Raw genomic sequence first — 12,843 nt, 5'->3', positions numbered from 1 at the left:
CTCGTGCCTTGTGCTTCAGCGATAAGTGTGTCTTATTCCCTGGAGCCTGTCACACAAATTACGCAACTTGCAACGTGAGTGGCCAAAGTCAAACGCAAGCCGAGCACAAATTTAAAACAGCAATTGAAACTCAACCCAGACACCTTCCAGCCTCCCTTTCCCTTCCCCCACAAGCTGAATCAGGCAACAGCAGGCAGGCAGGCAGGCAGGCAGGCAGCAACTTTTGCCATCAGATTTGGGCCATCATTTTTGGGGCGCCTATCAAGAAAGTTTCTGGCTTTAATTACTTGGCGCTCTGCTGTGCATTTAAAGAGGAGCCCAAGTGACTCATTTTATTTTGGCACGTAATGTCAATGAACTGGGGGCGTTGCTAACAAAAAGTCGCCAAATGAATATGAAAACCAATTAAATTTCGCTTTAAATAGCTGTTGCCATTTAAAATGGGCAAAGATATCGTTATTATTGACGTGTGCCAATTAACTCTTCAGACCTGTTAACTGTTCTAATTTTGTTCGATGGGTTTCATTCAAGAGCAGATATCATTTCCAAAGATGGTGACTCAGCTAAAGATATACATTTTGATTTATTCTTGCAGATTGAGATACTAAATTTAACACAAAAAACATGTATATTTAGCGTTATTCAGGTAAAATAGATAGATACAAAAATTGAGACATATATTTTGGTATGTTTTACATTAATCGCATTTCCAGACTCATGAAATTATTTGATTTTTATATTATTAAACCAAATTGAAGATATATTTTGGAGTCAAAGAAAAAACTTGTGTCATCAATTTTCCAAAAATCTATTTTTGAGCTTTATATTATTATCTTTGTTATAATTCTTCTTCTTCTATAATTCCAGTTTGTTGTCAGATTTTTGGCAGTTTCAACAATTTTTTAAAGATATTAATCGATATCTATTTATACTTTTTGAGTTTGGGGACGCAATTCACGTATATTGTAAGAGCTAATTGAACTAAATTGAGTATATAGATTCTTGTGTACCATATGTCAGGTAAAGTAAATTGCAATTATCGAAGACTCCCCCAAAATCGATAAATATCGCTTAAGAGCCACACTTGTTCACATGATATTTTGAGTTATGATATTAATGAATTAATTACAGGATATCCGCGACGAATGCGCTATCCTTTCAAGAATGCTTTGGTTATTTTTGGTTCTGCGTGTGCAGATCTCCCCATGGATAACGAAACAATTATTGTAATGCCCTTGTCGGCCCTAAAACCTGCGCCTTTTCTGGACTTTAATAATTTATTGTTGTGGCATATTAGGTCGATGCCAATGCCAATATTGATGCTGATGCTGATGCTTATGCTTATGAATGTAAGCCCAATATGGTGGCGGATGCCACGCCAATAATATATCATACAATAAAGCTATTACTGTACGCTTGTCATTTATTGTGGCATATCGAAAGTTGGCTCGGTGAGGCACCTACAACACCTACACACATAAATATATTTGGCGCCCGGGGCTGTAGGCGCGTGCCAAGCACGTTCTCTCCCCTAACACATATTGTCAACTGGAATGTGTGTGTGTGTGTGTGTGTATCTGTGTATCTGTTTCTATATGCTATGTGCTGGCTGCTGCGCTTCTTGGCAGCCAGCTGTTAATGTGTCGCTGAGAGGCAGAGATTTCTTTTGGCTGCTTTTGCTGATGTGACGCAAAAATTTGTTGGTCTGAACTGTGCTGACAGCTGCCACTCCCTGCCACAGATTTGGGCCCTTTGTCTTGGCCATATTTGCACATCGATCAATTTACAGCACTTTCGCTTTTGTTGCTGCCGCCGCCGCCGCCGACACGCTTATTGATGGCCAAAACAGCGCTGCAATTAGCGCTGTGAAAGCATTGCAAACAGCAAATGACTTGGTTCAATAAACTGCAATTGAACTTTGACCATTTGCTGTTTAAGCGTAAGCTGCACCAGCATCCTAGATTTGGGTTTCTCTTCATCATGGCACTCATTATTGAACACGTTCCCCCGGCTCTCGCTTGGAGATTGATATAAGCTTGATTTCCTGCGCCGCTTTGTGTGTTTTGTGTTTTTGTTACAAATATATATAGCATAATCATATTCTGTTGTTCGTCCATCGTCCCCCTATTGTCATATTCTATTACAGTGTAACGAATTCCGGCTGGGCCATCATTAAAATATGATTTATGGTGCGGAGCTGCTGTGGCGACCTCCTTTTGCCGCTCGACTTCTTGATGGACTCAAGTGTTCGCTTCCCCCTTATCCTTTTGCCCCTTGGGGCTGTGGTGGGAGACAGCTACGGCTGTCTCTTGACTTTAAATATTTGTGTGCGTCTGTGGCTTAGACCTCAAACTTGTGTACTCTCAATTTTCAGTGGATTTCGAAATGGGCTGTGGCTTGCTTCTGATTATTGTCGGTATCTGCTAATCGCTCGCTTTTTCCTCTGAATATGAATGAGGTGGTTAACTGTGGCTTCTAATGAGCTGCCTGTTGGCTACTTAACTTACTTGTCCAGCAATTAAAGCTATCAATTATTTAATTTAGGTGACATTTTGCAGCAACGATTGTACTTAAATTTAAGCAAGTCGATTAAATATAATCATAACTATTAATGGACTACAACGACTAAATTTTCTGAATTTAAGTTAGAATTAAGTAGAGTAGTCATAAGAAAAATAACCCAAATCGATCCATTTACATATAGAGAAAATATTTCAAGACAAATTGTTAAAAATACATTTTTCGGACTGTTGACCAACCAAAAACATTAACCCTTTTTTTCTAGACCTACCAACTGCTTCTTCTTTTTTTGGCCGTGATTATACATTTATCGAATACAATCGATGAAAGTCAGTTTTTTACTTTTATCGATGCGGTTTTAGAATACTGTTTACCTGCTCAGTAACAGTTTATTAAATATAATTTGAAATATTGCCAGCTCTCGATTATTGCGCATTGGAAAGATTACCATTTCGATAAATTTATAATCTCGATTATTTTTATACGATTACTTGTGAAGTGTAACTAATTCGTGTTCTTTTCATCACTTCCCAATGAAATAGGTGAAAATCACTGAAGATACTGTCGAGCCCATGATTATTGACGACAACTCTTTGGAACCCGTGGTTTCGCCTAGTCTTGTTTTGGACCAGGCCTCCAAGTACAGAGTGCCACTGCAGTGTTCCACGGCGACGACATCGGCGCTGCGAAACTATCGGCATAATCCGCTGATAAATGGCAACAATATACAGCTGTCGCCAGTCTTCCAGAACTTTGAGGGCGATCCCGGATCGGTGATTTCCATGGAGGATTCGAAGCCACCGGCTTTGACCGCCTGCGACACGGATGCCTCCTCTGACAGTGGGATCGATGATAATAGCTTGGTCGAAATCGCTGGCAAGTCTCCGCAAAAGTCACTGAGACCGGGTGAGCCAGCGAAAGTACCACGCGAGGTAGTTGCTGTGCCGCCTGCACCACCGCCGCAGCAGCAGGAGGAGGATGTTGAGGAGCTATCTTCGACAATAATTGGCAGCAATGCGACCAGTCGCAGGTCCTCCATATCCTTCATGGACAGCAGTAACCCGCTGATAAGCAATTCCTCCTGGATGGATCTGTGCGACGCTGTCTACGACATTAATGAGAGCGGCTATGATTTCAACGACAATCAACTGGAGGAGGTTCTCGGCTTGCAGATGCCCTAAGCGCACTTTTTGGAGGGGAGGAATCGCATTTTTTTTTTTATAACATAGGCATTATTTTGGTTTTGTTTAGTATTGGCATTTAAACTACGTTTAATGACGGAAACAAAAGTGAAGAGATCTTGATTGAAATCAGAGCATAACCAAAAGATTGATTTTTGAGCCTTGCGTAAAGATTAAATTATGAAAACAACACCAACACCAACACCAACCACAAAATACCCACAAGACAAAAACACACAAACAAAAACAGGAATGGTTAAACACATTTTGAATAGTTTTGTAGCACCTTAAACTGCCTAGAACAGATGAACATTTTTGTAATTTAGTTAAAAAATAACACACAAAATGGAAAAATCTACAAAAAAAAAAAAACACGAAATTTTACATATTTAAGTATAAGTTAATTTTTAAGCTAATAAAGAGAAATGAAAGCATAAAATATTCATAGATTTTGTAACAGGCTCAAAAATTTTGTTGTGGCTGTTGTAATTTGAACAACTTTCATGAAAATCAAAAAAATTGTTTATTTCAAAATGTTTAACAAAAAAAAAAAATAATTAAAATATAAAAAAAATAAGAAAATCTGTTTAAAATAAGTCAGTTTTAAGCTAGATCTTTCAAATGATACATATTAATTTAACATTAGCTAAGTAATCGATTTTGTCAACTTCAAATAATTATGCTCGTCTTTTTTTAATTTAAGCTCTGTGCATTTCTCTCCATTTTTGAATATACATCAAAGAGTCAATTTAAATATTTTTGAAGGCCTTGAAAATGCTTATCATTTGGTATTTTGTTTGCGCAATAGCATTTATTATTTAGATGTGTCCTCAGCATCCTCCACCAATAATTGTCTATTTAGTTAGATATTCTATATTAATATGTATTTGCTGTCTAAACTTTATTTCAATGTTCTTTCACATGTATGTTTTGCTAAGTTTACTAATCGAACAATAAATTTGATTATGCAGTTAAAACAAAACAAAATTTTTATTTGAAATCTTTTTTACAGGCAGTCAAACGGAGATCTGAGCTTGGCACAATAATCTACCAAATATTTGATGTGCCAAGGCAAGAGAACTTATTCAAGGATTAAAATCTGTTTTTAGTTTCACATAATTTGTAACTTAAATTAAACACAAAAAAGGAAGGATTTTATGCAATTATTTATGAATTGAAGTAATTATATTTCTCATGCATTTTATACAATTTTTTTAAAAATAGCAATGGGTCAAATTTCTATTCAAATATTCTTAATATATATAAGTAATGTGTAACTGAATAAATTATTTTAAAAGAGATTCACTGTTTTTGGCAATTGTTTTTTGTTTTCTGAGAACCAGTTCTGTCTGGCTCTTTAAAATATTTTTTAATAGGATTTGAATTGGGACAAGGCCGCATTATTTTTAATAGTTCCACTATGTTTTTTAAATATTTTTTTTAGCCACTAGATCGCATATATTTTCAATTCACTATGTCCCGAACTTAGTTCCATTGATTTAGTTACTAAATTTATTTAAATTGCACATTATTGTGCATCAAATGCAAGAGTTGTTCTTCGGGCGCTGTCCACTTGCAGCGTGGATACTTGATGTTGCAATATTCTGGGGCAGCTACGCGGCCCGCTTCAATGGCGTCTCGAAGCGCCGACTGCTCCAACCAGGACATTAGCCAGGACCAGCTGATGACGCCATCGAGCATCAGCTCCACATCCGATGCAATGCCACCGCGCACTTTTTCCCCAGCCTTGTGAGTGAGCGCACAAATTGACTTGAGGAGGCAAACGGGCAGATTGATGTCGTTCTCCAGAAATGTGCGCTCCATGGTGACGATTAAGCTGGGCAGCCCGGTCTCTGCAGAGGATCGGTGTTCAGCGTGAATCACATGGAGTAATCTGAAGTTTAGAAACTTACCCACACGATCGCCGCTTGTATTGCGATAAACCAGCTTAAAGTTATCGAATAGCTGCAGAAAATTCTGCTCCTCATCGAGTAGGCTGCGTGCTTTGTGGTTGGAAGACTGCTCCGATTTTGAATCCGGCACAATGTTCTCCAGACTCATGCTACGTATCAAATGACCTACGATCAGTCCGCTGGCAGCAAGTAAACCACAACTGAAGATGGCTGCGGAATTCACAATGACAAGTGGCTGAAAACAATAAAACGATTTTTAAGGCGAAGTCTAAAAAAATATTTTTCTTTCTTATTATCAAATAAATCAATATGAATATTCAATTCGTTTTTAATTACTCTGGGTGGTGCGTTTCGTTTCCGCTTGACGGGCACCTCGACAAATGGCATCAGATAGTTCAGACCCAGGGCAATGTCCTTATCAACAGTGTCAAAGGATATTAGACGCAGTCTTTGCACATTTTTTTGCTCCTTCCATTTCGAAGCAGTTGTGGAACTAGAGCTAGTTTCTGCCTCCTTCTCGCTGGCCGCCCAAATCGCCACGCAACTGGCCAGGATGAAGATGGATAAGGTTTGGTATAAGTGCTGCATGCTTCCGTCCTTTTAGGTCTGCTTCGTTGGGTGGCTGCCACAGATTTAAAACCCATTGTGTTTGCTATGCCCAGTTTAGTTACGTTTCGTCGCCGAAATTTGCCAGTCGACGCTTCGTTGCCTCTTGGCTGTGATAATTTGTTCAGTCGCTGCCACACAAATGGCTGTTGCGAGTTGCGAGTCGCGTGTGGCGCATGCGTGACGCAAGCCACAATTGGGATAAGGTGCGATGCGATTTGTTTGAGGAAACAGCTGTCAATGTTTGCAAATGCTACATTTGGAGTCTATCCGGTGAAAATTCCCATAATGATAATGATTATGATATTTACATTTCCATTAATACAATAAAAAGCGCACGGAAATTAGATAATCAATAAATATGTGTGTAACGTTGGTTATTTAATTATATATTTAAGAATTTAAATATTTACAACTTAAAAATAATTGATACGATTTCCATGATTTCCTTGCATTAATAATTAAAAATAATATTTGAAAATTCAGTTTGTATGCAACAAAAATTAAATCGATTTCCATGATTCCCTTGAAATACTATTTAATTATTTTTAATTAGTACGAAATATTTATTTCATTTTGTATATAAATTATTAGTTCATGTTAAATTAGCGCTATTTGTTGTGGGCAATTTTCGAATTAATATATTATATTTTTGATTTGTATATTTCTCAAGAATCCCAACCGTTTAATAAATGCAATTTCTTGGTAATTATTTGTCGAATAAAAAACATGTTTCATGCATTTGTGAAAATAAATTTGTCTTATAAAATTATAATGGTTTATTAACACTTAGTAGGAACAATAAATAAATAATTAACAATTAAATTAAATCAAACAAACAATTGTCCGTTAAAATATTGTAAAATATTGGGCCAAGAGCTGTGCCACATGCCTTCGCCTTGAAATAGTGGCCACCTGCAACTGCGATAGATGTGCTTACAGTTGCTGCGACTGCTGCGTGCCACATCAATGGCGCTGAAGACCGCTGTGCCATTGAGCAGAGAGTCCAGCCAGCGAGAGCTGCAAGAGGGAGGATAAGCTGTGATACATGTTTGGCTATCAAAATGGTTAAGCTACTTGGCCAGCACATCAATGAGCCTGGCCGGACTTGGTGTGCTCTGATTGTTCTGCAGTTGTGCCGCATTACGTTGCAAGTAATGACAGATGGCACGCTGGGCACAGACGGAGACATCAATGCTGTGCTCGTCCAGCTGCGACTCCAGCACCTGCGTCAAACTACGCACTAGAAGAAGGGACGGGATTAGATTTGTTTTACTTTCAGCAGATTGGTTGTACTCACTGCCTCGACTGCTCTTTGGGGTGTCATCAAACTGCTTGGCATTATAGCCAAACCCATTGCCAATGGAGGTGAATACCATGGGCGCCAGAACGAGACGCACAATTGCCGCAATGATGGCGCCAGCGCCCACAACGACAGCTGTGTTGAGCAGTGCTCCAGTGTGCAGATTAAGTAAGCCATGGACAGCATCACGGGCCAGCTTCATGCTCCGCTTGACCGGTATACGAAAGAAGGGCACAATGAACTCCATCTCCACGCTGACATCCTCGCCACTTTCGCTGAAATGAAAGCCACGCCCCTCACGACTTCCTCCTCCTCCTCCTCCCGCTCCTCCTCTTCGTCCTCGTCCTTGTCCTCCACCTCCTCCGCTATTCTCAGCGTTAGTTCTTGGCCGCGGCTCAAAGTCATGGAAACGCAGCATCTTTGCGCTCGCATTGCCATGGTAGTAATCGATATAATTGGGATTGGAACTGCCGGCGGCGCTTTCATCGTTCCCGAGCCAGAAGAAGATGCTCAGCAGGCCCAAGTTGCAGGCCAAATTGTGACGCATTTTGGGAGCTGCTGCCACGTGCTGCTCGCTGGGCGCTTCGATTGTCACTGAGCGCAGCTCGCGCAATTGGACAACTCTTTGTAGAGTCAGCCAAATCAAGTACTCGAAGCTCCGTATGTAATGTCATCTAAGTGCTATATGAATTTCATGCCTCATGCGTTTGCCATCAAGATACGATGCGACAAATTCATTACAACTATAACTCAAATATGAAGTGAGATTTTCAACGCCTTGAGGTAGGTTATAATGTGGCACAGATCAACTGGATTATGACATGTAGATAAGCAAAGCAAGACAGTTTCTATTTGCTTAGCTGATGGTTTAAAGTTTAAGAAAATATGTAGGGAAATACCAGCCAGATTGTGAATCTTGACAGATCGTTTTGTGGCATCAACAGAGCGCCACGAATGACAAACAAAATTATTAATTTATTGCGTGGAAAAACGCTATGTGTATTTGCGTAATTGTATGTGCCACAAAGTGTTATTGTTATATCATCGCTGCGACACAAAGTTCAGATAAACAAACCATTTTCCAAAAAATTAACAACATTTTATGCAACCAATGGCAGTTGGGTAATAAAATGTTGCCAACTGCAAATGAGGAAGTATTTGCTTTGTGGGCCTCAAGCAAGGTTAACTCTAAGCATTTGCATCAAATGAGTGCCAATGATTTTGCACCAAGTAAGAGTCAAAAGACTTTATGAGTCAGAAGACTTTATGCTTGCATAATCTGGTTGCAATCTGTACTTTTGCACACAGATACTTTGCAGACAGACACTTTGCATATGTCAAATTCCAATATGCACATTAGTCATTTTGTAGTCAAGAACAAAGAAATAAATTTCTTTTGTTTTTCAACTCTTCGAAATATACGATTATTTCCTAAAAAACAAATTAAAAGTAATCAGAAGCTAAATACAAACACGTGTTGCAACCAATCCTATCTTAACTTAATATGTCCTATCTTCTAGCAAGTCAATTTAATTACTACACACAATTAATAAGTAAGATTTCCTGTGAAATACTTAATTATAACTGTTGCCTAATGAGATTTAAATCTTTTCTTATGCATATCCTATTCAATTCTTTGCCTCAATTTAAACTACTGCAATCTATTCTTAATATTCTTAACTTAATTTGAGATATCCATTCCTCCATTCTTTTTTTTCTTCCTAATTTTGTTTCACAACAAAATGTAATAATTCGTTAAATTAAAAAATCGTTCGTATTTATTGTTACTTTCTGAAATTTAAATAAAATGTAAAAATATCAAAGCTCAAAGTTGAAAATTTGGAAGGCCTTAGTCATTTTCCTCTGCAAAATGCACTTTCTTCACAACTGTTTGTTTTTGTTGCTGTTGGAACTGTTTGGTTGTTGGTGGATAAGCGGCTCGATTTAGACGCTGCTGCCTATCATCATAAAGAGGATTCTCTGTGAATGGCTGGATTGGAGCATTGCTATTGTGGCCACCCTTCTCGCGTGACAGAGGTGCCCCGGGAAATGCTCGCTTTGGCTTCTTCTTGGGTGGATTACGCATAATAGGTGGCTTTGGCTTACGATGCACGTAGCCCTTGCCAAAGATCCAGGGGAATCGGCCTTTGCGCTCGCCCATAACACAGCCACCATACTGGACATTGGCGTTGGGCGGATGCGGATACATTGTGGGCATTGCCCAATCATTCTCATTGTATTGCGACTCCTGGTGCGTCACATCGGTCGTCTTCAGTCGTTCCGGCTTCATCAGTCCAGCCGGTGGAGTGACCCCAAAATCAAATTCCGCCTCGCTGTCTGTGGTGTCGGAGAGAACCAGTTCATTTTCACAATTGACCATCTCTCGTTCGCGGCACTGGCGCTGCACCTCATCGACGAGGAGCTTCTTATCGACGAAGCTGCGGCAGTAACACCGCATCACGGGCCTGTGGCAGGTACACTTGCTGAAGCCCATCTTCTTCAGGCATCGTTTCATTTCGCGCACCTGTTTCAGCTGCGGGTTCTTCACGATGCGAAACTGCACCGGTTTCATTTTTGCATACGGATTGGCAGCCCGTTTCAATGATGCCGCATCCTTTAGGGGACGCAGCGTGATAATATACTCGTCGTTCTTCTTCTCAATGTGCAGAGTGGGAACCTGCACCAAATCCTCTGGCTTTTCGCTGTGATTATCTGGCTTTGCTGGTTTCTGATTGTGATACGATTTGTACTTTGAGATGGGCATACTATCAACTGGAAAGTCCTTGAGGAAGTAGCCCATCAGAACCCGTATGGAACGGCGTATGGCACCGGGGCGCCAGCCTGGATGCTGTGCCAGTGGATTGTGTGTCCACAGCCAACCCATGTGGGCGGGCACCTTGCTCTCATATTCGTAGCAATGGGCATGTCCTTTCCGTGGATGATTCAACGTTTCCACTGGCCCATATAGCCTTGAATTCCACGGTGATCCGTGTGCTTTCTTTTGCTTATGACGCCTCTTGAGCTCTGCACAACAATCGGAAATTTTTGATGGTGATTTACTGCCAATTCGTTTCTTGGAGACCTTAGCCAGTTTGCAGGCTTCCTGGCAAATTTCCTTAATCTTATTCTTCTTATCCGCATCGGCGTCAGCACCGCCGCAGATCTTCTTCAGCTCCGTAAATATGGTGAATAAATCTGTAGCTGACTTCTTAGGCGGAGGTTTAGCTGCACTTGCACAGGGCTGGGCACTGTGGCACTTCTTGATGCTATGCTTGAGAGCAGTGTAATCCTGCACAATCGCCTCGAAGGCCTCCTCCGTCTTCATGTCGGATGGCTGCTGGTTTTCACCGGCGTTGGGGCAGCCACTTACAGAGTCGAAGTCAGGGCCAAGGTTCTCGAAGAAGTCAACGAGAATATCATTGGCGGTGGCATCCTCATTGTAGACTTTCTCCTCGAAAATGGGCAGTGGCTTGTAGCCGCAATGAGGACAAGCTGCGATCTGTGGCAGCCACGAAACATCCTCCTTGCACATGGGACAGTCGCGTCCACGCTTCATCCCCATCTGTTTCAGTTCCGGAGCCGAGATCTGCGGACACATTCGATTTGTGTTGCCCTCACCCAAATGCGATCTGGCAGGAAATGCGAATTGCCCACCTGGGTTAGGAATTGCATCAATTCTTATGCAGCCATCATCTTGATGATCACAGCTGTAGATGGAATAGGGTCCAGCCACGTCGACCATCTTGGCTGATGGCTGCAATCAAATGCTCAAATCGTCCGATATTTACCTGAAATAATTTCAACGACTTACCCCAGTGCCACCTAGGTGTCTCCTACTATTGGAGTCGGAGCAGGAATCATCTCCGGACGGAGTCTCTAAGGTGCCAAAACCTTGACACGGATCGGAGGAAGTGCAACCGCTCTGTGAATTGTCCTCCATCGTAGCCATCGGATCGTCAAAGCAATCGTTGTCGTCCCCATCACTGCTGCAAAGGTCCATTGCCGTGTCCATTAAGTACTCTATTGAATTTCTAAGTTGGCCCCCAGGCTCCCCTGGGCACCCCCCAGGCTCCCCTGGGCACCCCCAGGCATTGGAGCTTACTTACTCAATGGTCTGGCTTTGCATGATCATCGAGAGCCGTACCGTACACATGCCCACGGTGCAGCCATTGCAGGTCAGCTCCACTTCAGCAGTGTGGACGACCTCCTCAAACCTGTTTATCATCCGTAGTATGACTGAGTCGGGCAAGACGTAGCATCCACGACCTAAGCGACAGTATTGATAAATATATCTGCATTAGTGCCAAAGTTCAAAATTCAGGGAATTTTCGAATGATTGTTGCTTCGGGAACTACATAATTATATTTAAAAAATAAAATGCGATTTCTACCAAGATTTATCGGATAGCCAATAAGCCAATACGCAACTTCTCTTCACGACAAAGAATATCTACAACTCCGTTTTGTCAACCTACCGATCTCTCGCTTCATATATGTTACGGATAGGCTGATGCCCTCCGACAGTTCCTTGTCCAGGCACTCGGCGAGCATGCTGAATCGGGCGCTCGGCTCGGCTGGCATGCAGTTGACATTGATGCGATCGGCGCACATGACTGGCTTGCAGCCCTTGCAAATGTTGGCTGTGATCTTCAGTTTATCCGGACGCTCGAAGTCCCGACCGGGCATGTAGAGCTTTAAGCAGACCATGTTCGCTGTGAAGCAGCGAAAGCGATCCCGATTGGCTTTGGTCTTCTTGCCTTTTTTGCCCTTGGGTGCACATTGCAGGTCAATTTGTGCATTCACATCTTGTTCAGCATCCTTGGCCTGTTGCAAACGAAAAGCTGCCGAGCAGCACATATCCTTGTCCTTTTTACCCTTTTTATTCCGTTTGCCGTCATCCACCTGTGGTTTCGGTGTGGTTGAGCAACGTATGTAGTTCTCCTTATCCCTGGACAATTCGTTGGTTGCCCAACAACATGGTGACATGGCCATTGTTTGACAATAAATTAAGCTGACTATGAGGTGTTATTTCGCTATTTGCACAATTAATTTCAAAACAAAATACACAAAACTAATTTCAAATGCTGTAAATTTTTATCCGCTCGAGCCTGGAAGCCAACGCGTTGAAATTTCAATAGAGTATGATTAAAATGCCAATCGAAATGGGTTTTAGAATTGAGACTAAGCAAGGCACACTTTGATTCAAGTTAATTTTCTGTTATAATAAGGATTACATTTTAGTACATTTATCTTATCGAATAAATATTATTTTGCACCTTGGGCCTTTGACTTATCCGGATATGAGCGTATTAACCCTTTTC

The 12,843-nt window shown here is 41.3% G+C and overlaps 3 protein-coding genes across 3 annotated transcripts in view; 1 reads left to right on the top strand and 2 right to left on the bottom strand.

Annotated features, from left to right (window-relative positions):
• The window catches only part of LOC6564136 (protein similar), an 85,245-nt gene extending 81,203 nt beyond the window's left edge, over positions 1-4,042 (top strand). The window contains 1 exon segment of the mRNA XM_043215161.1: positions 3,063-4,042. Within this exon segment, the coding sequence (XP_043071096.1) occupies positions 3,063-3,701 (639 nt within the window). The 3' untranslated portion in view covers positions 3,702-4,042.
• Positions 4,043-5,185: 1,143 nt separating this feature from the next.
• LOC6563768 lies at positions 5,186-12,618 on the bottom strand. The gene is made up of 9 exons (XM_032736981.2): positions 11,998-12,618; positions 11,650-11,789; positions 7,881-8,046; positions 7,530-7,829; positions 7,298-7,463; positions 7,109-7,240; positions 5,951-6,158; positions 5,615-5,849; positions 5,186-5,554 (listed from the first exon to the last, which is right to left on the bottom strand). Exons 1-9 carry the CDS (start codon positions 12,512-12,514, stop codon positions 5,214-5,216), a joined length of 2,205 nt encoding a protein of 734 aa, XP_032592872.1. The 5' UTR covers positions 12,515-12,618; the 3' UTR covers positions 5,186-5,213.
• LOC122322513 lies at positions 9,275-11,592 on the bottom strand. The gene is made up of 2 exons (XM_043215081.1): positions 11,335-11,592; positions 9,275-11,277 (listed from the first exon to the last, which is right to left on the bottom strand). The coding sequence occupies exons 1-2, from the start codon at positions 11,533-11,535 to the stop codon at positions 9,373-9,375; spliced, it is 2,106 nt and encodes a 701-aa protein (XP_043071016.1). The 5' UTR covers positions 11,536-11,592; the 3' UTR covers positions 9,275-9,372.
• Positions 12,619-12,843: the final 225 nt, after the last annotated feature.

Source organism: Drosophila grimshawi, unplaced genomic scaffold (genome assembly GCF_018153295.1).
Source record: "Drosophila grimshawi isolate 15287-2541.00 unplaced genomic scaffold, ASM1815329v1 contig_311, whole genome shotgun sequence".
Classification (NCBI taxonomy): Eukaryota; Metazoa; Arthropoda; class Insecta; order Diptera; family Drosophilidae; genus Drosophila; species Drosophila grimshawi.
This window is presented reverse-complemented; position numbering and strand designations above follow the sequence as displayed.

Coding starts and splice junctions, on each gene's coding strand:
- LOC122322513 (XM_043215081.1), bottom strand. CDS start 11,535: ATGGACACGGCAATGGACCTTTGCAGCAGTGATGGGGACGACAACGAT. Junction 11,278..11,334: donor GACACCTAGGTGGCACTGGG/GTAAGTCGTTGA, acceptor ATTTGATTGCAG/CCATCAGCCAAGATGGTCGA.
- LOC6563768 (XM_032736981.2), bottom strand. CDS start 12,514: ATGGCCATGTCACCATGTTGTTGGGCAACCAACGAATTGTCCAGGGAT. Junction 7,830..7,880: donor CGCTGAGAATAGCGGAGGAG/GTGGAGGACAAG, acceptor GAGGAGGAGGAG/GAAGTCGTGAGGGGCGTGGC. Junction 5,850..5,950: donor AACGAAACGCACCACCCAGA/GTAATTAAAAAC, acceptor TATTGTTTTCAG/CCACTTGTCATTGTGAATTC.